Source organism: Mytilus galloprovincialis, chromosome 11 (assembly GCF_965363235.1).
Source record: "Mytilus galloprovincialis chromosome 11, xbMytGall1.hap1.1, whole genome shotgun sequence".
NCBI lineage: Eukaryota > Metazoa > Mollusca > Bivalvia > Mytilida > Mytilidae > Mytilus > Mytilus galloprovincialis.
In genome coordinates, this window is record NC_134848.1 from 67,341,667 (window position 1) to 67,367,072 (window position 25,406).

Here is a 25,406-nt window from a genome sequence, read left to right on the forward strand (position 1 = left end):
GGCAGGGGGCCCGCCCCCCCCCTTTTTGGGAAAAAAATTGGTTGCTTATATAGGGAATCACTGAAGCGTGACTGGAGCAGGCCTCCTCTTAGGTCAATCAGTGGGCCTCCACTTATGAACATTTCTGGATCCGCCACTGAACCCTTAATTAAAATACATGTATAAATTATTATCCATAAAATACAGGCGTCAACAAAGTATTTGTGAAATTTAAAAAAAATTGAAAAATACAATAATAAGTAGATAAATACATAAATTAACATAAATTAGAAAAATAAAACCATTAAAGACGAATAATTATTTCCTCCACACAAAAAAATCAGAAAACGTTAAGATATATTAATTCCGTTATATCTTTAGAAAAAAAAATTAATTAATTCCGTTATCTCTTTAAAATCAACCAATGACTTCATGTTTTATTATTCAAAAGTGACGTTTTAATTTTAGCATTTATATTATACATTTTTTGTAATTAAAATGTATCATCAAGACGAAGGGCGTAACTCATAGTATCTTCCTAAAACACTGAATGGATCTTAACACGATCTGAAAAAAAAAATGAACGTTACTTTTTATGTTTGGCCTTAATTCGTTCAAAACCGTCTTAACAGATCTTAATCGAACGCCAGGGCCTTCCGTCTTGTTTATCCTGACATGACTGAATAAAACTGAAAACGATATATCAGAACAGCGTCTGAAAGTCTGAAAACAGTCTTAACGTTTTTCCCTTGCGGTAAATTCAGTCGATTAAGACTTGATCAGACCAAAATGACTGTTTCAGACTGAAATCTTGCCACTAGTGCCACCCAAAAATGGTCGGTGATTTTTTAATGATTTATTTCAGTCTGTATGAGATTATAGTTATCAAAATTGAACGTTGACAATACTTAAGAAACCATATCCGAAATCAATGGACGAAAGAGACAAATGAATTACAAAGCTTAATGTTTTTTTTTCAATGAACACGTGTCGTACGATATGATCATACTTTTGTATTACGTTACCATAATCTTATCATATAACACTAATAATTCAATATGTTAGTATGATGATGGAGCGCGTGGTCGATGGTTATACCTTATGTTGTCTGAATTGATTTGCTTTGGTTTTTTATACTTCTTCCGATTATATGTAATACTTATGACTTTCAAATATACGTAGTTTCACTCAAAGAGGATCAGCCTACAGACGGAATTTTTGTTTTTTGTTTTTTGTTTCGTTATTATTTGGGGAAAGTTCACATGCTCCTGCAGGTAAGTGTAATTTAAGGTTATAATAGTTGATAAATGTTGAATAACAATATATAATTACATTTCTTCAAAAGAATATTAATATTTAGATTTCTAAGTAATGATTTAGGTCTTAATACACGTTACATTAATGTGTTAACCTCCTATTATTGACAAGGTATATAATAATGTACAAGAATATTTAAAACAAGAAAAAACATATACTCAAATTAACCCGTAATTTACTGGTTCTGTCATAAATGTAATTATAAAGACACTTCAGAGCGTCATACCTACAAACAAATGGTCCGAGACCACCATTGTCGTCCCTTGATTTTCGTTGTTTACAAATATAGTCCCTTGTGTTGACAGTGGGTTACTTGCCATTAATTTTTATACTGCTTCCAAATTTATTTCTCCATGTTTAATGCCTCAAACTGCAAGTAGGGGGGGGGGTGAAATTACACTGTTAAAAAAAATTTGGGTCCAGAATTTTAAAGGAAAGTAGTGATTTGGTCCAGCTGCAAAAAGTTTAAAATTAGCACTTCGGAGGCTGTCAAAAGATTTCAAGACGCCCTAAACATAAAATTGTCCATATTTTGCGTTAGAGACGATGAAGTTTTTTTTTATAATTTTTGATATAATTTGTCCCAAAAGTAGTACAACAAACTGTAAAAGTTTCTTTGAGAAAGCGCAAGTGGAATTTTTTTATTTTCATTTATGTTCTAAAAGAAATGCACTACGAAATAATTGTAGTTTCGGAGGTGAAATCTGTAAATGTAGAATCTGTACTTTGGCAGCTTCCCTACATGATTTTTTGGTATAAATGTGTCAAATAGCATGAAACTAAAGGATTGGAACTTTTATTTTATAGAATATCTGCAAACATGACCAATTTTTGCATTTTATGGTCAAAATAGGCATTTTATAACTTTTTCAATATTGATGCATAAATGGCATCCTGAGCTTCTATCTGACAGGTTTTCATGTGTCAATATTTGTGTTTCTTTGCTTTATCTACTCTTTTACTTATTTTTGAACTCTGAATCTACATAAAAGAAGATTATCTCAGACAAAATGTGCAAAATGTGTTGAGCTTGGTACATAAAATGTGATGGCCATAATAAAGACCTCACTAAATTTGTATAAAATGCACTTTACAATGTCTATTGTACCTTTTCCATTTCATATAATATCTTTCTTTTCTTCTGTTGGATAGCAAGTGGTTTAAATATAAGCCTGTTGAGAATAAATTGCATGCAAGTTTTTCCCTAAAAAGGAAAAAAATCTTTGTATCAGACCATACTGTTTGTAAGAAAAGTTAATTGCAAGAGTCTTTTTGTGCTCAGATTTGTTGTATCATGTCACATGAGTATAGAAATGATAAAAAAGACACAATTTTTTTTAATTTCTTATAGCCTTAATATGCATTTTTTAATGTAAATATGTGGCACGGCCTAAATTGACCCTAAATTTTTCCAGTCTTACTTGACCTAAGACCCTTTTACACTAATATGATATGTTATTTGTAACTTTTCTTTACATTTAAAGTACTTTCCATACATATGTAAGGATTATTTATAACCAAAAAGCTTCACAAATTTAAAATTGCTGGAAAATATTACATCTTCGTGTAAGGCTCCCCTTCATTGAAAAACCGCAATTTTTAGGAGCAGGCTCATATAAATTTGACTTTTAAATAATTATGCCAAGTCTGATAAATCAAATGAGTACTTTATTGCTTTTAGTACATGGTACGTTATATATTAAGGCATTTAAAAAGTATTTTTTTGAAATATTTTAATTTTTAAAGCCCGAAATGTTGATAGTTGAAATTTTTCAATTTTAACGTCGAAATTTTACACGCAAAGATGAGTACAGAATTTAACTTAATGTCTATAATATACATCCTATTGTCATGCAACTTTGTAAGCAGTGTTATTATTCATTAAGCTTTGGCCATACCAAGTTTTTTTAAGATTTGTCAACTCTTTCTACATTATTAGGTCCGAGACCACTGATTTTATCAATTTTTATAGTTATCATATCAAAGTTTGTTGCAAATCTACAACTTCCTCAGAAGCGTTTCTTTTTCTTGGTGGTGATATTACATTTCTTCCATCTACCACTTTCCAATGCATACATGATTTGACTACTTCATATTTATTAGAAGTAAATTGAGTATGTACTCTTGATTAAAGTTGATATCATTACTGAATATTATTATGTACTCACAAGTCACTGACATATGCATTTTTAACAGGTTTCCTTTATACAAACACTGATAGGGGAATTTTATTATTATGAACGACTGGAAAAAAAACATACGCAATGTGTTTCACCATTAATAGGTTTAATTAAACGATGCGTTTGTATCTTAACCCATGCGAGTTATGTTTGAAAGGTTTTAGATGTTAGGATACATTGTATCTTAACTCATGAAAGATATGTTTGAGAGGTTTTAGACGTTAGGATACCATAATTTCATTTCTTCACAAGGATATTAACGTTTTGATTTCAAAGTGATGTGTTAGGTCTAAATAAATGTTACGGCAAAGTTGAAACATCCTGTTATTTACAAGGTACATAATACTGTACAGGAATATTTAAAACAGGGAAACTATATGCTTGACATAACCCGTAGTTTATTGATTGTGTCTTAAATGTTATTATAAAGACTTCAGATCTTCATACCAACAATCAAATATCAAAATTTATGTACATCTACCTGCTAACTTGCGTTAAAATCTTAATGGAAAAAGAGATCTGTTTCTTGTTTTGTTTAAAACCCTAACTTTGTATTTTTATAGTTATCATACCAAAATGTGTAGCAAATCTACAAATTCCCGTGTAGCGTTTCTTTTTCTTGTTGATTATATTACATTTGCTCTATTTATCGCTTTCCAATAAATAAATGATTTGACTACTTCAAGATTCTTAGAAGTAAAGAGTATGCACTCTTAAAGAAAGTTTATATCATAACTGAATATCATTATGTACTGCAAACACGGATAGAGGAATATGATTAGTAAGAACAATTAATAGGTTGACTGATACAATAAGTCTGTATCTTAACTCACGAGAGATATGTTTTAGAGGTATCAGACCTTAAAATACACTGTATCTTAACTCATGAAAGATATGTTTGAGAGGTATCAGACCTAAAATACACTGTATCTTAACTCATGAAAGATACGTTTGAGAGGTATCAGACCTTAAAATACACTGTTTCTTAACTCATGAAAGATATGTTTGAGATGTTTTATACCTTAACAACACTGTATCATAACTAATGTGAGGTGTGTTTGAGATGTATAAACCTTAAGATACACTGTATCTTAATGAATGGCAGATATGTTTGAGAGATATCATACCTTAAAATACACTGTAGCTTAACTCATGAAAGATATGGTTGAGACATATAAGACCTTAAAATACACTATATTTTAACTCATGAAAGATACTTTTGAGAGGTTTTAGACCTTAATATACACTATATTTTAAACTGATGAAAGGTATGTTTGAGAGGAATTAGACCTTACGACACACCGTATCTGAACTGATGAGAGATGTGTTTGAGAGGTATTATGCCTTTTAAGAAACACAGAATCTTAATTCAAGAGAGATTTGTTTGAGCAGTATAAGACCGTAATATACCCTGTATCTTCAAAATGTTCAACTCATGAAAGATATGTTTGAGAGAATTTTAACCTTACGATACACTGTATCTGAACTGATGAGAGATTTGTTTGAGAGGTATTATGCCTTTTAAAAAACACTGTATCTTAACTCACGAGGGCTATGCTTGACCGGTATTACACCGTAATATACACTGTATCTTAACTCATGAAAGGTATGTTTGAGATGAATTAGATCTAAAGATACACTGTATCTAAACTCAATTGAGAGATATGTTTGACGGGAATTAGACCTTAAAATGCACTGTATCTTAACTGATAAGAGATGTATCTTAGTGTTACAAGACCTTAAGATAAACTGTATCTTAACTCATGAGATATGTTTGAGAGAAATTTGACCTTAAGGTATACTGTATCTACTCATGAAAGATGTGTTTGAGAGATATTAGAACTTAAGATACACTGTATCTCGACTTAAAAAAGTTATGTTTGAGAGATACTCTTTGAGGTATTTTAACCCAGGACAGATATGTTTGAGAGGTATTAGACCTTAAGATACACTGAATTATAATTCATAAGAGATATGCTTGAGGAATATTAAACCTTAAGATACACTGTATCTTAACTGATGAGGGGTATGCTTGAGAGGTATAAGACCTTTAGCTACACTGGATCTTAACTCATGATATATATATATATATATATATATATATATATATATGAGCCTGAAAGATTGTGTAACAATACCGATAAATAGATGGAAAACAAAACACTAAAAAGTGTTGAATATCATTGCACAAAGATGGAAAAACTGAACAGATGATATAAATTATACAATAATTGCAAATATTTCGGCTCAACAAATGGCCTTCTTCGGTGACAAAAGTTTTAACAATAATGAGATATAATGTATAAGGTGTAAACATAGATCACTAATAATACAGGTAAGTTTTGGTCGATTGATTTTAATCCAAAATCCTGAATATAATAATATAAACACTAGACTGTAAATTTAATTATTTCTTTCTATTGATTCCATCTGAATATATATTTGAGAGAAATTAAAAGTGAGAGACGATAAAAAACGTTGTGAAATCTTTTATTTTACAAATTATGTATAATTCCTTACCTTGACATTTTAATTGTATCTGCAAAAATATGGCTCGGTTATGGGTGTTAACTTTGATTTGTAAGTGTTGACTAAGACAAATCATCTAACACAAAACATGTATGTGTATTTATATCCGCTGTCTATTTAACATTTAACAGTTACAAAACAAGGCATCTTTTTTAAAGCACTTTAAAGAATTGTGATTATGATAATTAGAACATATTCTGGGTTATCTATGATAAAGATAGCTTCGTTCTCATCCCATATGGAGTTTACATATCCCATATTGTTCAAACTCTTTTAAGTCATTTTTTAGTAGCAATAAACAAAAGAACTATGTCAATTGGACATGCTTCGATACTATATATGCGCTTGAATTTTTACTTGATAACATCTTTGTTCGCTTTGGAGATTCCGTATATTGTCAAGTTATTGAAATTCCAATGGGGACTCACTGTGCACCACTTATTGCGGACCTGTTTTTGTATTGTTATGAGTTATGACTAAAATTAGCAAAGACCCATCGAAACAACATTTGATACAAAAATTTAACAATACTTTTAGATATTTGGATGATATATTGGCTCTTCATAATGACGACTTCAGTATGTACTCTAAAGAAATTTATCCTGTTGAACTTATTTGAAATAAAGCAAATACTAACAATGACCACTGCCCTTTCCTCGATATTGATATCTATATCATTAACGGGAAGCTTGATACAAACATTATGATCAAAGAGATGATTTTTCATTTCCTATCATTAATTTTCCATTTTTAGATGGTGACGTTCCCTCGTCGCAATCTTATGGTGTATGTATATTTCAACTTGTACGATTCGCTGGTGTTTGTAACAACGTATTATATCTTAGCGAGAGAAATTTATGTATTACTGAAAAATTATTACACAAGGGTTTTCGATATCACAGACTAGTCAAAACATTTACTAAATGTTATCATCGGTATAAGGAAATAATCCGTAAATATAACTCAATATGCAGACATCTTATACGTTCAGGTATTTCACATCCAATCTTTAATGGTAATATTCTTTACAAAGCACAAAAATGTCAGTATTCACCTCAAAAGCTAACAAAACCTTTAAACAGACTTATTAAGAAGGGATTTAGTTACGATACTGTTGTCAGGTTATTAAAGATTGCACATTTTGGCTTTAATAATGATTCACTTACAAAAATGTATAGAGTCTTTGCATCGAACTAAACACATTTATTAAAAAAAAAACAGTTGTTGGCATGACACGGGTTATGTTCCTCTCGTATATTTTATGATAGTATGATGCTAAACCCCTAACGGGAGGGATTGTGCCTGATATTCATATGATGAAGACATACTCTTTCAATCAGTTTAATTGAGGTCTTGAGCTGGCATGTCAGTTAACTGCTAGTAGTATTATTGTCATTTTATTTATTTTATTTTGTTTCATCTTCTGACATCGGACTTGGACTTCTCTTGAACTGAATTTTAATATGCGTATTGTTATGAATTTACTTTTCTACATTGGCTAGATGTACAGGGGTAGGGTTGAGATCTCATAAACATGTTTAACCCCGCCGCAATTTTGCGCCTGTCCCAAGTCAGGAGCATCTGGCCTTTGTTAGTCTTGTATGATTTTTAATTTTAGCTTCTTGTGTATAATTCGGAGTTTAGTATGACGTCCATTGGCACTGTACTAGTATAAATATTTTTTTAAGGGGCCAGCTGAAAGACGCTTACGGGTACGGGAGTTTCTCGCAACATTGAAGACCCATTTGGTTTATGTAGCAAGTAACTCCCGGTGACCAATTGTAAACTTAAATTATTTTTCCTTACTAATATCATTCTTTGATTATTTACTGACAAACAAACATCCTTTAACTTGAAAGGATTAATCAAGGCATATACAACATGTATTGTCTATATTACATTTTTCGGTTGAGCTAGTTCTTATTTCTTTGTCACAACTTGTTCTGATTTTTAGTATTTAAGAAATAATTCATGAAAGCCCCAGATATGATGATAATTAACATATGGCCTTAATCGTGATATTCGAATTTTATGCTGAGCGTTAACGAGGGATGAAATTTACGAATATCACGTCCCAGGCCATGTAGTGGTGTATCTTTGATAATAAAATTTATTTTTTTTAATATACCCATCTAACACACGGCTAAATTATAAATCATTCGAAAGCTACACATCTGTGCTATCTACATACATGTTCTCGAATGACGTTATTTCACAAAAATCATTAAGAGAAGTTCGTGGAATTTTAATTTAATTGTATTTTGTATATTTTTCCAATATTTTTTCATTTTTGTTATATATCATAATAAGAATAAAGGCTCTACACTATTTTTTAAATTTTAATTTTTCACAGAGCGGAATTGGCATATAGTTTACTCATAGGTTACGATACATGTTGATTTGCGTGATATGTATTGTAACAGTCGGTATTACAATGTATGAACAGCTAACTATAGTTTTAAAGAGAACTTTATCAGGGTGTTGTTTGCAAAGCGATAGAAGCACGTCATATTATAATTTGATCAGTCCGGTTTTCATATGTCAAATTCGGCCTTCATATGTCAAAATTCGGCCTTCATATCTCAAAGTTATGCCTTCATATCTCAAAGCCTTCACATCTCAAAGTTCGGCCATCATATCTCAAAGTTCGGCCATTATATCACAATGTTCGACCTTCATATCTCAAAGTTCGGCCTTTATTTGTCAAAGTTCGGCCTTCATATGTCAAAGTTCGGCCTTTATTTGTCAAAGTTCGGCCTTCATATGTCAAAGTTCGGTCTTCATATCTCAAAAATCGGCCTTCATATCTCAAAGTTGGGCCTCAATATCTCGAGGTTTGGCCTTCATATCTCAAAGTTCGGCCTCCATATGTCAAAATTCGGCCTTCATATGTCAAAGTTCGGCCTTTATATGTCAAAGTTCGGCCTTCATATCTCAAAATTCAGCCTTCATATCTCAAAGTTCGGCCTTCATATACGGAGCTTTAACTCCCATCAAACACTAGGTTGTAGAGGGCACCAATATGTCTAGTGTAAACCAGTCAAAATAGGACAACTAACGGTCTATGAACCAAAAATTAGAAACAGAGGCTAGAAGCTCCTGAATTCAGACATGCTCAAAATGTGACGAGGTTAAACATACTCTGGGTTCTGAAAACGAGAAATGAAAAACACTAAATAACCACATGAGCAAACGATAACCACAGAATAACATGTTCCTGACTTAAGACAGGTGGAAACAAATGTTGCAGGTTATAACGGTTTAACACGCGCCAACCTTATATATAGGTATGTTTTTACTGTCATCTCGTGTTTGTCGTGCATGCGGGGTAGCCTGCGGAATATTGTTCAATATGTGATTGAGTCGCCCCAGTTTACACATCAATTTCCTCTAGAAGAAAAAATATATTATCCTATGGTAGACTTGGTAATGCTATTTTTGAATTGGTCCAAGGTCAATATTATGTTATGTTTATACCTTACCGAAGAGAATGACCAGGTAATTCTTGGAATTGGATGGCCTGTTGCTGTGCAGGTGAAATTGTGCGATGTACCCGCATTTCCTGAATAAACTCGTGGAGAAGTGAGGATTTTAGGATAATCTATGCAAATACAACACAAAACATAAAAAACGATTAAATGACATTGGAATGAAAATCAAACAAATCAAGATTTGCACCATCAAATTTTATTTCATTAAATGGTTCCAGTAAAATAGTCATGAAATGTCATTTTATATTCATTTTTTTTTTTTTTTATGAATCAACGAACGCCAATAACTGTGCCACTACACAAATGTCCTTTGACATTAAAAAAAATAAAAATGACAAAATTATGATTTTGATACGACTTTTGTGTTAATAACATACCATACGTAGTTTCCAACCTTATATTTGCTCGACTGGATCCAATACTATTTGTTGCTATGCATGTGTAGAGACCAGTAGCGTCCTTAGTTACATTTGGAATAAACATCATACCACCTGTGATTTTAGCACCAGGAATATGCCTATTCTAAATAAAATATTTACTCTCTTAAATGTATTTCGCAACCAAATGTTTACCCTGGAAGGATGTAGCAAATTTCACATAAGATATAACATTAAAAAATATAAAATAACTACGCAATAAACGAAATATTGATGAAGTTTTTGAATATTGAGATTGATCAAACGAATGCACACATCGAAAGGAAAGACGGTAGGTAACAATGCATAGAAGAGTGAATGGAAAATGTTGCAAACAGTCAAAACCCCTACTAAACAACCTAAGCACACCAATGGTTTTTCAACACAACGAGAAAAATCAATAGCCGATGATGAGCCTCCGCTGGTCCCTTAATAATTATGCTTACTATTTCAGCAAAATTGATGCCATAACTAACTTCACAGCTTTCAAATGAACCAAAAATTAGAAACAGAGGCTAGAAGCTCCTGAATTCAGACATGCTCAAAATGTGACGAGGTTAAACATACTCTGGGTTCTGCCCGTTATATCGGTAGTCAATGTTGAATAAACAAATGCACAGCCTTAACAATCTGAGTCCTATCTTAAACATGTTGAAAAAAATCATTGCAAAAACTTTATATAAAGAAACTTAGTAAAATACAAATGATCAACACACATTTATAAAAGAAGTCTAGCAGTTACTGACAAACAAATCCAATAATAATATTAAATAGATTTTAAAACTATGTCTTTGTTATACCTAAATCTAGAAGTAAATAGCCTAAATAAGCCAAAAAATGGTCGTAGAATTAGTATATGTCTAAGTTAAAATGACGTTACACCAAATATATAACATCTGAATCATTCATTTTAGAATTCAAGATACCTTTTCAAATTCCCACCTTACACTTGGTTGTGGATAACCAGTGACATTACATACAAGCCTTGCATCAGTGTAATATTTTACAAGTACTGTCGCTGGTGCCGAAATAAGTGGTGCAACAAACGGTCTTGTGTTTTTTGCTGCAAATGGAACACGTTCACTATTTCCATGTACTGACATAACTATGCTTATTTACATATTTTAGATTACATAAAAACAAATGTGGTACGATTGACAATGATACAACTCTTCACAAGAGACCAAAATGACACAGAAAGTAACAAATATAGGTCACCGTTCGGCCTTCAACAATGAGCAAAGTCCATACCGCATAGTTAGCTATAAAAATATAAAAAGCAACGTAAAACAATGCAAACGAAAAAACTAACGGCCTTATTTATGATGGCCACATATCTATGTGTGGTTTAAAATGATAAATATTATTTTCTCGGTCATTTTGTTATATATTATCCCGATGGTTTTTTTTTTTCATTTTTATTATTACAACACATTCATTTGTAGTAATTGTATAAGCTTCTATACATTTAGAAATATAAAAATAACTGTGTACGCTTGATAAATTTATATATTCAGAAGTGATTTATATTCCTTTTTAGTATTTACTTCTTAAAAAATCTTTTGAATATAGGTTTAAATGTTCTTTTTATAAGAGAATCACAATACACAAACAAGATGGTGGAGAATAATTTCAATAAATAAGACAAACAATACTGTTACTTCTATGGATAAGTATATAGAATAACACGAACATTTGTAACGCGATACACGTAAACAACGTAAAATGAATTCAAAGGTTTTTTTTGTATGCATATATTTATACCTTACTTACATGTGGAATAAGCACCATTTAAAACAAAGTCTAAAGAACTTCTTTTATACTTCTCTAATTGATTGAAAAATTAGTAAGTTGTCGTCTACCGTTTAATGACAAAGAATCTACAATATTATTGATGCAATCATTCTTACAGATAACTTTTATCCTGAAATACATTGTATTTCCCCACAAAATGTATTTTGTTTAAACATGATACATGTGAATTTGTGAAATTGCATAAATTTGTGGACCTACCAGTAACAATCACGCTAACAACTTTGATGTCGGTCCCGACACGGTTTTTAGCTGTACATGTATAGTAACCTTTATCTGCCATTGTTACATTTTCCATAACCAGGAAGTGTCCAATCTGTCGAACGTTTGGCTGGAACTTGGCCTAAAATTTCAAATTAGTTTAACTTAGTGATTGAGATAACAAAACATATTACAAGACAAATTTAATCGTACGTGTATTATCAAAATAATGTATTAGTATGTTTCTATTAAGTTATTTTGTATTTTTCGTCCTAATTACAGTATTGCATGATTTTAAAAAAAATCATATGGAAGTGAGATTTACAATTTTAATATTTAAGTCCTTATGTTGGCATGTCTGTGTCTGACCGTTATATCTCATTATATTTCATATCATGTGATTGTTAATATCACAATGATGACGTATAATTGCTTTAAGGGCATATCCAACAGTTTGTTTCTGACGGTGTGATTCCACCGAAATTTCAAATATTCGTTCACAATTCGGATTTGTTGACATATGTTTCCTCCCGACAGAAATGCATAACTTTTTTGTTTTAAAAGATAAACACAATCTGTTTTTTGTTCATGCGTTAATAAGTTTTCTTTTATATAAATATCCTAGAAATCTATAAAGTATTTTGTTAATAAATAACGGAAATTTATAAAGTGTTCATGGATGTAGATAACAACGTATTTTTTTACTGTATATCTATCAAATTTAAAAAAATGCATTATTGATTTTCCATGAAATTTGGTAAAAATGCTCTTTATAGGTTATGAAGTAGAATTTCACTTTTAAAGAAAGGGGTCCATGAACTCGTTTAAAAGTTAAATTAGTTTGAATGATTAAAATTAATCAAAAATGCATCTATTCCCGATATGTCACAGTTTGACGTAGCGAAAATAACATTTTACGTTAGCAACTTAATTACCTCCCCTGTAACTGTAACATATGCCATCAATCAATGTTGGTTGGTCTCTGTTATAAAAATGCCAAGACGACATCAAAACTCATATCTTTGTCTTTCTTTTTTTGATTATTTTGGGTTTTTTTCTGAGTCATTTGTATACATATATTTTGGCAAACAGTCTCTAATTGATTGACTTTTTGTCATAGATGAACCTACATACATCAATCTCATCCCATGAAACTACAGGTGCAGGAATCCCTTCTGCATAACAAGCAATTTCTAAATCGTGAGTGCCTTCCAGCACTGTTTTCTCTGATATCAAGTGTATGTTTGGAGCTGAAGTTACGGTTGGGCCTAAACAAAAACAGTTTTGAAATACATTTTTTTTAAAACAAATGTTCGATTTTGAAAAAAAACACATATTGCATACACAAAATATGTAAAATAAGTAGGTAGAAAGTTATCGACAAACAACATGTACAATATTTGCAAGAGTATGAAAAATAGATAAAGAATGTATCCATTGAAAAATTGAAACCGCAGAAATAAGGTTTAATAAGCAAATAGTTCACAAATTGTTTAACAATATTTTCATTTATTAAACGTGAGCAAAAGTGAAACTATTGGTCAATGTTTATCAAATTGTGTATATTCTCAATTCTAGCCACAAGTTGCTTACAGATTAAGCACCATTTACTAGTGAAGCAAACGTATAAAATCGCAATCCATTGCAGACAACAACAAACAAAACGGAACAGTTTATGCTTTGAATTTATTTTTCATACGGGTTAAACAACTCATAATATGGTGTGTGCAAAATCTGTGAAACTTAAAATATTTCGTGTTTATTATTTAGCTCACCTGGCCCATAGGGCCAAGTGAGCTTTAAGTTTATCATCCATTAGCGTCCGTTGTCGGCGTTCGTCGGCGTCCGTCGTCGTTACCTATTACAAAAATCTTCTCCTCTGAAACTCCTGGGCCAAATTTAATCACACTTGGCCCCAATCATCATTGGGGTGACTTGTTTATTAAATGTGTCCGGTGACCTGGCCAACGACTGAGATGGCCCGATATGCCTTAAAATAGTACATAGGATAAAATACATTGTTGTGGCTCATATCTCTGCAACAAAAGTATTTAGAGAAAATCTGACGACATACAATTGTTCATTAGGTCAGGATATATCTGTTCTTAAATTTCAAACTAACCAGGCAACCCGTTTTTTGGGTTGTTGCACCTGAATTGATAATTTTAAGAAAATTTTGCAGCTTTTGGTTGAATCTAAGTTTAAACAATCAATCTTTAAAAAAATTGTAAAACAAACATACATATTCTTATAAATACTCGTCATTATTCTTGATGATCTCTTCCATTTCAAGTTTAGATATAAATTCCAGGTCGAAGATGTACTGACAGCATTGTTGTTGGACATTTGTGTCAAAGTTGACCCCGTATATGTTTTACTTGTCATTTATACAATGCAGTCCCATTTCTATTTATTTTGACTTTTCAATGACATTGATGGTTAATTTTTTATGATCTTAGAGCAACATGATGGGTGCCACTTGTGAATTTGGATATTTTAAGTTTTCTGAAGCACATGAGTCCATCCTTGTTGCTCATGGATATGGTAAGATGTGATATGAGTGCCAATGAGACAACTCTCCATTCAAGTAACAATTTATAAAAGTGAACCATTATAGGTCAAGGTACGGCCTTCGACGCGAAGCTTTCGCTCAGACCGAACAGCAGTCTGAATTTAAATTTGGTTTTGGGGACCTGTTTTTTTAATTATTATTCCATTGCTTTTGCTGTGTTTTTTTTTTCTCTTCCACCTTCAAGACTTACGCATTGACATATCATTTTCTTTTCTGTTCAACATAATATAACATAAATGTGTTAATTGTGATGAAACATACAGTACATGTAGAGAGGACATTAAGTTTGATTAAAGTAAAGTTTGCGGTTTTACTCTGATGAGTCTCGGTGTTTGGTTTGTAAACAGTATTAAACTTTGGATATGTTCTACACTTTTTAAATACAAAGATAGTGCAAATGATTATAGTTCTTACGAGGTTTTATATTTGCCATGTAACTGTGTACATGTTATTTGTATGGTAGACGACTATTCATAATAGATGAGGGGTTGATAATGTAAAACAATGATGACCCTAAACATGTTAAACGCATCATTGACAAGGAATAGAGCTGTTTGTTGTTTTGAGAGTAGTGTTTTTGGTCGGGTTTTTGATTATGGTTTTGACTGTCATACATTGTGTATGTTCCCTTAATATTTTCGATACAGTTTGATTTCATTCACAAAAAGAAAAATCCTATAAAACATTCTGTCCTATTTATTTATGGAAAACAGGGATTTAGTTCAATATCCACCGAATTCACATTACAATTAATGTAATATGCCGTTTAATTGGCTTCGAAAAGAATTAAACGTTTCAAACAATAGAATAACGTTGTTTCAATCTTCCTTATGCAAAATTATCGATTGCACTTATTGGTTTTATCATTGCATCGAAATATTTCAATCATTGGACTTTCAAATATTTAGTGTCAAATATAACTGATAAGACATTCATTTGTACACTAAATCATTGGTATAGTTATTCGTATTATCATAACGTATGAACGAATAGAAAATATGACAGACAGCAAGCACATTATTAGATCCATTGACAATATCAGTTGAATGCTAATTTTTTTACGCTATTAAATAACGTCGTGTCGCTGCATTACCAAGGCATTACTACTACTGATATTTTTGAGTGTTGTGCACGAAATAAAAACTGACTATATCTCGAACTTCATTTAGAAAAGAAATAACAGACCTATTTCACAATGTATGCCTGAGTCACCATCAAGACATTCACATTTGTATCTGTTAAACAGGTCTACACAGGTTGCACCATTCAAACATGGATTGGAGGCACATTCGTTTTGTTCTGGTATATAATAAACATCAACATTATGTTGTTGAACCAACTCATTAGTATACTCTTTCAAATATCTAGGTAATTTGAAATTTAAAAAAAAAAAACAAACATGAAATATGTATATGAATCGATTCACGTAAGCATGCATGAACGTTAAATGCTGCCATTAGAATTTGTTTTATTTTCACCTTAACTTGATTGTCTACATAGAGAAGGAAGCACATAAGCAACTGATTATTATAATTTTCAACTTTATTTTATTTTATGCAGTACTCTACATATTTCTAAACACAAGTTATGAATAGTTTTTTTTTTAGTTTACCATGCATGCTTTGTTTGATACTATATGGAATCCTTTAATTATCATCATTATTTAAATTAATTATGGCAGATTCGACCAATGTTTAATTTTCATTTTTGTTCAATCATTTTCAAAACGAATAGTTGCGTATTCAAACATTGAAAATGTCACACAGAACAAACTACCTTATTTATCAGGGATAGAAATGATACTTTTTTGTTATTTAAAAATGTCCTGCCTTGATCATCTTTTTGTTGGAAATTATTATTACATTTTTTTCTTTGGGGCATATATATTTTTTAAATATTATAAAGTGTAAATTACTGCATACCCTATATAATTACCCGTTTCAACAACAAAACATCGTTATTCCATCATCAATGTAGTTCGAGATGAATTATGTCTTCAATATAAATCATTTAATTACTAAAGCTTTCAAAACGCAATGAACTTTGAACACAACAATACTTTCGTTATTCCTTAACAAAGATATATAGCTTAACTTTAGTAATTTAACTACCTGTCTCACAGTTAGCACCATGGAATCCGTCTTTGCATGAACATGTATAGCCATTGACTCTATCATGACACGTACCACCATACTGACAAGGATTACTTCCACATTCGTCAATATCTGTAATGAAAAAGACAATCTTTGAATATTTATTGATCGTTGCGAACATTGATTGTTTTTAACAGGACGAGTTTTCTTTCTAAAATCAAATAGACAACTTTTAATTTTAACTTGTTTAGTTACTTCTATTTTGAAACAAGGGTGAATACGTTTTTCAAAATTGTATTTCAACACATCTACATGTCTGAATAATACATAAAATCGGTTATGAATTGCTTTAACGAGCGCAGCTTGATACGACCACAGAGATTCAACCATAAATAGTTGGGGCAAAAATTAACACAATATTCGCACTTGATTACGGTCTGAATTTGAATTGTAATTAAATATTTGATACTGGTTTCTGACACAGAATAATTGTAGTCAAAGAACTTGAATTGGTTATGTGATTTGATTTTTTTTTTCGTTTGTGCAATACACTATGCTGTTGCGAACTGTCCCTCGTCACCTCTAAAAGAAATAACCAACCCCTCCTTTGTTTTGTCAAAGCAAAATAATATTTGAAGGACATTTCTTTTTAATTTCTGAAATCTTGCGAATTAATTGTCCCCATCCCCAATCTTTTTAACCTCCCCTCTCCCTTTATCCCAAACAAATCTCTTTTCCTCAAGAAATGGTCATAATCTCAATTTAAATTTCTAATGGAGTTTGCAACCATATTAACCCATTTTAATACATCATAAAAGTATCAAAAAAGAAAATGACACATGTACATAATCATTGCTAAAATTAAATTACCTTTTTCGGCATTTCTAAAATAGTAACTTCTAAAAATAAATTGACAGCATCAATGGTAATTATCGATTTCAATTTTTGTTGAACAGCAAGGTATCGAGTTATAGAAGGTAAATGCATGATGCATTATTCCCTTTTCACATAAAATATCATAGTAAGTATATGGGTACACTAAATAAAAATCAAGTTGGTTAACCTTTTATCTTTTAACAATAATTTTTAATATTTACATTCAAACAAAAGTTTATTTCTTTACAATACGTACTCTTTTCGCAGTGAACACCAACGAATCCACGTTGACAGGTACAATTGTATGTATTTTCTCCATCAGTGCAAATACTCCTGTTCTGACAAGGATTACTTTGACATTCATTAATGTCTGGAGGTTAAAAAATGTTTGTCATTGTATTACCACAAATTTTAAGAAGACTGTTAACAGTAATTATAACAAATAGTCAATGGAAATAGTAATAACCTATTCTATCTTTTTTAATTTGTTAAAAAAACCACTTAGTTGAAAAATATAATAAAGGACATGATTGGGCAACGTCAATAAACAAAACAGGAATAGAGAGAAGAGAACAAACAACTATTAACAATTAAAAACCAATTGCTCAGAGAACAATTGAAGGTCTTGTCGCATCATTTATCTAGGTAATTGATTAGAAGCTTCTTCCCGTATACTCAAAGTTGCATTTGGAGATTTAAAAAAAAAAACATGTTTTGTATTTAGTTATGTCTAAAATACAATATAAAATTTGCTCCTTCTGGATTTGAAAATGTCTCAGAGGATAGCAGTTTAAACACGGATTCCAAAAAAATAATGGGTTTTATATACTTTTACTTAAAGTAAGACAGATAATTGGTTACTTCTGATTTATTGAAGGTCACTTTCAGTCTCAAATGATAGATTAACATTTGCTTATATATATGCATTAACAAAATAAAATAATTGTTAATTTCTGTGTCATGTTGGTCTCTTGTGGAAAGTTGTCTCATTGGCAATCATACCACATCTTCTTTTTGTATATATGATTTCTATGTACTTTTCTATGAAAAATTGCAAACATTGCTACTTTTGGTTAACTCAAGTTCAAACCTGATTGGCTTTTTAAAGGTCATATTAAAACCAACATTTTGCAAAAACCCTTATGGATTTATTTTTAACCAATTTAAAGTGATAGTACATTAACCTTAATTTTAAACTGTTCAGGGGTAATAACTCCTATGAAATTGTTTCAGACCAAAGTTATCATATCTTCATTTCGTTTTGCACTAATAATTAATATATTTCTTTACAGGTGTCAGACATGTCAGAGAAAATGCTAAAACAAAGAAAAGTAAAAATTCAGAACATGACCATGACATTTGATCTTGACCATATTTTCTAAGTTAGGACTCATGCGACTAAAATAAAAAGATATAAGTGATATACGAATAACGGTTTATGAGTTACAAAAAAAACAGACCGACAACTTTTTTTGCAATCCTATAAGGTTTCATTGGATCGCCTTAATCCAAATTATCCCAAAATGCATGTGGATGTAACATAAACATTGTAAAACGAATGTTTTCGATGTCATTTTTTGTTACTTAGAAGATGCACAAACAAGATATACAGTAAATGGGGAGATAACTTTTACAAAGACAATTGTTTGGCTTAGCAGTGTAAAATTTAAAAGCGCATACAATTTATGTGAATAATAATAATATTTTTTTTTTATCTAAACGACATATTGCGAAACAAAAATTTATTGCAAGAACAAATTTCGGCGGAAGAACAAATAAAAATTATGTAAATCAAGTGTAAAAACAACTGTTTACGGTCTTTCATCTCCAAAACATGATTACCTGATTTTTTCATTGATTGATTCATTGGTTGGTGCTCGGTTAGTTAGTTGGTTGGTTGACTGGTTTACTGTTAAACAAATGGTATAGGGTCTCTTAGAACAAGCGATAAAAGAACACACAAGATAAACAGTAATGAGGGAGACAGACCTTTCAAAGGAAAGTGTTCGGCTTCGCAGGGTAAAATTCAGAAGTACTTACCCTGTACCTTAGAGTATCAGAAATATCTAAGCGGTATATCCAGAAACAAAAGTTTGTCGCAAGAACAAAATTTGACAGAGGAAAAAACATATTAAAAACCAATTGTTCAGAAGTTCATTTTACATTAATCTTATAAATTATTGATGAGATGCTACTTTTGGTTTACTCAAAAGTTATTATTGGCTCCCATAATAGTTTTTTTGTCATACTGATTCAATAACCGTTTCGATATATTTAAGCCTGATATAAGGGAGATACTTTTCAACTCCCGGTATAAAAAATGTCACTTAAGCCTCACATAATAGCTTTATTTAAACTGATTGGTTTCTATATAATATCCATTGCCTGTTATAATGGATATATAAGGTTTAGTGAAATTCAATTCCACAATTCAGTCTCAAACATGTCAAATGATAGGATGATGTATGCATACTTAAAAAACATATGTTTTCTAGGTGCAAAATTTACTACTTTCGGTTAACTCAAGGTCACAGAAAAGTCCTATATAAAAAAATAATAATCAGAACAAATACAATCAGTCTTTTTACAGGAAAGTGAAAAAAACCCTAATAATCAGAACAAATACAATAGGTCTTTTAACTGAAAAGCGAAAATATCTGAAATTAAAAAAATGTATTGTTTAAGATTAACAACAAACTGTTCAAATCAGGATAAAAAAACAGCCAGTGTCTTTCCCCCTTATTTCGACAAGCGGACAAAAATGGTACGAAAAAAGACCAATGAAATCTTAACAGGTCAAACACTGTGTACTAGCGATATACAATTATTAAAATTTAATTCATCATGCATATATTAAGGTTTGGTTGTATTAAGAACACTTTTAATGTCATGCGTTTTGTAACAAGAATATTCAGTTATAAACTATAAATACATACTTGTTTCACAACATGTTCCTGTAAAGCCAGCATTACAGATACACCTTTCATGATAAAACCAATAAGCCCCATGGTCCTCACACACTCCTGGCGAATCACAAACTTCTGAAAGTTCAATATAGACACAAAACGTACATGCTTATCGCCATTTTTTTTTCTAATTTCGTAAATGTATCAGTTTAAAGGCAAACATATTATGTTTATATTGGTACTGTGGATTCATTAATATTCGTTGGATACCAATTTTCGTTGATTTCGTAGGAACAGGGGAACCACGAATTCAAATGTTCAACTAAATACAAATTTTCCAAAGGAACGCATGCAAACTTTTCCAAAACAACGAATTTAAATATCCTCGAATATGACAATCCACGAAAATTGGTACCCACGAAAATAAATGAATCCACAGTAAGTAAATTGTTTTTCTGAAATTATGTCCCCTTAATGAACTAGGTCACAAGTTTTCATCGTTTTCCTGCGGTATTCTAAAAACTCTCACAGTAACGCAAATTGTATGATCATAACTCACATTGTTTCCAAAAAAACAATGCAACATAACAGAATTATCATGCCAAATTAAACGATTGTACGTATGCCTGCAGACAGTTGTTTTTTATTTTGGACACTTGAGTGGTATTCGCCATTGTTTTTATAACTTACAAATCAAGAGATGCATTTTCATTTATTTCAAGACAAGATTTAAAAAAAGAACTGTAATTAAACTCATCATAGATACTTCAATTTTAATTTTGATCGCAAGAGCTCGTTCGTTAACAAAGGACCCATTAATTTTTCGTGTATCGTTCTCCAAAGAAATTTCAATGGTACTGCGAATAAACACGAACAAAAGAGAGGCGGGAGATACCGGAGAGACAGTCAAACTCATAAACCGAAAGTTAACTTACAACGTCATGGCTTAAAATGAAAACGACAAACAGACACATACTAGTACACAAGAAACTAAATAGAAAAATAAAGAACCAAACCAATAACCGGAAGTTATCTTATGTGCTCCGGAAGGTAACGCGTGTATCCGCATATATAAATGCGCATAATAAGGCTTGAATTTCGTAATTTAACCAAGCTTAATCTTCCATTTCATCCGGAAAATACCTGTTTCAATTTAGGAATGTGACAGTTGAGTTACATGTGATCTCTTCATTGATATTGTCGAACGTTTTATTTAGTCTGTTTATATAGACTTCAATTTGTTGTAAATCTGCATTAGAGTTTTCGTTAATACAAAAAAAAAGAAGACGTGGTATGATTACCAATGAGTTATTCTCAACAATAAACCAAAATGACACAGAAATTAACATCTATAGGTAGCCATACGGCCTTCTACTATGAGCAAAGCTCATACCGCATAGTCAGCTATAAAAGGCCCAAAAATGATAATGTGAAACATTTCAAACGACAAACTAACGGTCTAATTTATGTACAAAAAATTAACAAAAAACAAAAATGTAACACATAAACAAACGACATGACAACCACTGAATAACACACTCCTGACTTGGGACGGACACATACATAAGGAATGTGTGTGTGTGTGGGGGGGGGGGGGGGGTTAAACATGTTAGCGGGATCCCAACTCTCCCCCTAACCTTGGACAGACAGCGGTATAACAGTACGACATAATACCGAACTATACAAATCAGTTAGAAAAGGCTTAAAGACTTCTTTACATTACCATGTATCATCATAATAGACTACTCAGACATTTATTGTTGAAATTCACACCAGCTCTAGTGAGATGGTGGTTTTTTTTTTATTACCACTATTTGGTTGATACTGTTGCTGAAAAAATGTTACTCCTCAAGTTTAACAGTATTTCACCAGCTCAAAATTTCGGTTGTTCAATCAAATGATGACAACTTTTATATTGAAATTAAATAGACTAACCTGAGATCACCCCTAGTTTTTGGTGGGGTTCGTGTTGTTTATTCTTTAGTTTTCTATATTGTGTCATGTGTACTATTGTTTTTCTGTTTGTCTTTTTCATTTTTAGCCATGGCGTTGTCAGTTTGTTTTTGATTTATGAGTTTGACTGTCCCTTTGGTATCTTTCGTCCCTCTTTTAAGAGAATCATTTGGAATGCAGAATTGTATTTCTATCCGCTATATAAGCTTTGATTTTGTTTGTCCATGTTTGTCTTCACTTTGTTTCTTTCTAGTAATATAATATCGTAAAAAAGTGTATGAAGTTTCTGATTATCAAATAATTTCAAACATCAATCAAGAATGGCTATTTGTTTAAGTAATCATCGTATGCATCAGTAACATGAACAATATTTTAAACAATAGCTAATTCTGTTAATCCGAAGGGAAAGGTAAAGCTTTTGCAAACAATTGTGTATTGCTTATGTTAACAAAAGTACCTACCTGAACTACAGTTCACATAGACGAGGAGTATAATACCAGCTATAATAACAATTATAATGTATAGGTTAATAGATATCAACCATGTCAACTATATCTTATCTTGTTAATAAAAGAAAATAACACAGGCGTAATCATGATTGAATAATTATTTTAAGGCATGTAGAGTCACTTTCAGAACACTTAACATCTTAATGAAAAATAAAACTGGAAAACCCGCAGAAAACCAATGACCTTCGGCAGTAAAACTGGAAGACATGTTGACAGAAGATCTGGGTAAAACGCAAATTCCAAATAAATGAATATGAATCCATACCATTACACATTAGATTGGATTTATTCATTCAGAAAAATTTAAATAACAATTAACACACCTCCCTTGTGTTGTCCATGACACATAACTTAACGTTACTGAATGACTTTAATTATAACTGGCATGTCTTTACTTCCTAAATATTATTTTCACTTCCACAAGTTGTTAGAATATATGAGTTATATTTTGTAATCCCGTTTCGTTGCTGTTTGAATGATCTACTTACGTGTTTAAATGGATACAATCAAAGTGGTTTGTAGTTTATCATTATTTTGTTACTTTTGAAGTACTTGTTTGTGGGTTTGAATGAGGGGCGGCAATTGTAAATCAATCATTCAATCAATAAACAGTTAAAACATGAATGTTTGTTCCTCAATGTTCTTCAATTTCGTACTTTATTTTGCCTTTTTTGACATTTTTTAATTCGAACATCAATGATGCGTTTTTGTAGACGAAACGCGCGTCTGGCGTAAATATAAAATTTTAATCCTGGTATCTATGATGAGTTCATTTGTTCTCTTCTTATTATTCCAAAATTTTCTGTTGACTCGAGACCATTTGTAAGCTTGACACACTGTTTAATTAAATGTTTGCCTATTGTGAAAAAACATATACCAAGATGTTGATGACAATTGTTTTGTGGTGTCGATTTGGTGTTTCTTTTATGACACATTACCCATATCTCATCTGTTTGTCCTATTGAAGCATATATTGAAATGTAAATTTGTGAAAAACTGTACTTCTTAAAACAAAAACATCGTCTCAAACAGTCAAAAAAATGTCAATTAAAAGTTAAGATAAATACAAAGCAGGAAACATAACCGATTCTACTGCTGTATGTTCAAATCACGATGTCACAGGTACACACATTACAAATTTAACTTGGATTGGGAAAAAATAATAATGAAACAACTTCGTATTTGAGTATTTTATGAACATTATTTTGTAACTACAAATCCTTCTGTTTTCTGCTAAATATTTAATTGGCAAACAATATTGTTTTCGCTAAAATATATTAATGTCAATTATTGTTGCAAAGAATGTTTTAAATTAATTGTAAACTACGAGCACAACTTACCGAATTTAAAAAGAAGCATTTCAATATCAATATTTCTGTAATGTTTCTAGTGCGATAAGAATAGTGTCGTAAACTTCAAATATGGTAGTCACAAAACAGATAAGACGTAACTACATGTACATGTAAGAATAATTACATCGTATACAACCGGATTGACGTTAGACATGTTAGATAAATATACTGAGAGTTCAATATATGTTAATGATTCGTTACAAGGCAAGGTAACATGACCTCATGATTACATGCTTCAATTACTGCGTTTCACAAGCGGCATTACAGTTTGTTTTATCTTTCCGAAGAATGTTGTGTTATTACCATTTAAATCTAGTTTATTGAATAATTATTTAGTTGTCATATGCATATTTTATTGGGAGATGACATGTATGTTTGCCTTAAAATTAGCAATTTGTTCGCAATTTATACTTTTTATACATGTTATAATTTCTTCAACTTTCTCGCAATGTTATGAAAGTCGCAAATTATATTTGCCTTTCAAAAGTAGAAAGTAACACACAATTAGATGATTAAATTTTTTTAAGAAGAGCAATAAATTTAGCCAGACTTATAACATGACATGTGATGCAGAAACCATATTACAAAAATAAACTTAAAATTATAAATTTGGGATGTTTAATCGTTGACATAATCACATTGTATATGGCATACACGAAGCGTTTTGGTGCTTTATTTTCAAAATGTGTCAATAATCTACGCTTTTACACCCTTCTATAATTTAACAAATTGAAGTTATTGGTTTTAATACATGTAATAACATTTGCATTCTATAAACACGAAATTATTAGTTAAATCAATAGTTTAAGACATTGCCACAAATAGCACGTGTAGTCAAAGCTGTTTTATTTTATGCAGAAATACAATTCGATATTGGAGTGATTTACAAAAGCGACATCCAATCAAAAAAAACAGATTCTTAAGAAGCAAACACGTGATGTAATTATAAAAGAATAAACATGTATCCTTATTACAACATAATTAGAAATACTATTTAATTTTACTAAATGACAACAGACAATAATCCTGCTACTGCCATTCGAACATTTATGCACATGACAAAGATTGCACACTAATCCATGCAAAATAACTGCATCAAATTTATATAGGTGTATAGTAATTGTTAAACATGCTAGTATCACTCAATTACGACACATACAAACTCACCTTAGACACCGACATTAAAATGTGTTCACCATACGAGCGTGTTTTTTTTACCA

The 25,406-nt window shown here is 31.2% G+C and overlaps 1 protein-coding gene across 3 annotated transcripts; it reads right to left on the reverse strand.

The window, feature by feature from the left end:
- Positions 1-9,393: 9,393 nt before the first annotated feature.
- Positions 9,394-24,286, reverse strand: LOC143052655 (neuronal cell adhesion molecule-like). Of its 3 annotated transcripts, none has more exons than XM_076225725.1 (11): positions 24,175-24,286; positions 22,787-22,825; positions 20,403-20,507; positions 17,723-17,836; positions 16,609-16,722; positions 15,683-15,796; positions 13,060-13,193; positions 11,995-12,067; positions 10,839-10,975; positions 9,874-10,018; positions 9,394-9,606 (listed from the first exon to the last, which is right to left on the reverse strand). In XM_076225725.1, exons 1-11 carry the CDS (start codon positions 24,191-24,193, stop codon positions 9,413-9,415), a joined length of 1,188 nt encoding a protein of 395 aa, XP_076081840.1. In that variant the 5' UTR covers positions 24,194-24,286; the 3' UTR covers positions 9,394-9,412. The 3 variants fall into 3 exon arrangements, with proteins under 3 accessions (XP_076081840.1, XP_076081839.1, XP_076081841.1); XM_076225724.1 differs by having other exon boundaries at positions 9,398-9,606; positions 11,926-12,067; positions 24,175-24,277; XM_076225726.1 differs by lacking the exon at positions 17,723-17,836 and having other exon boundaries at positions 9,398-9,606; positions 11,926-12,067; positions 24,175-24,274.
- Positions 24,287-25,406: the final 1,120 nt, after the last annotated feature.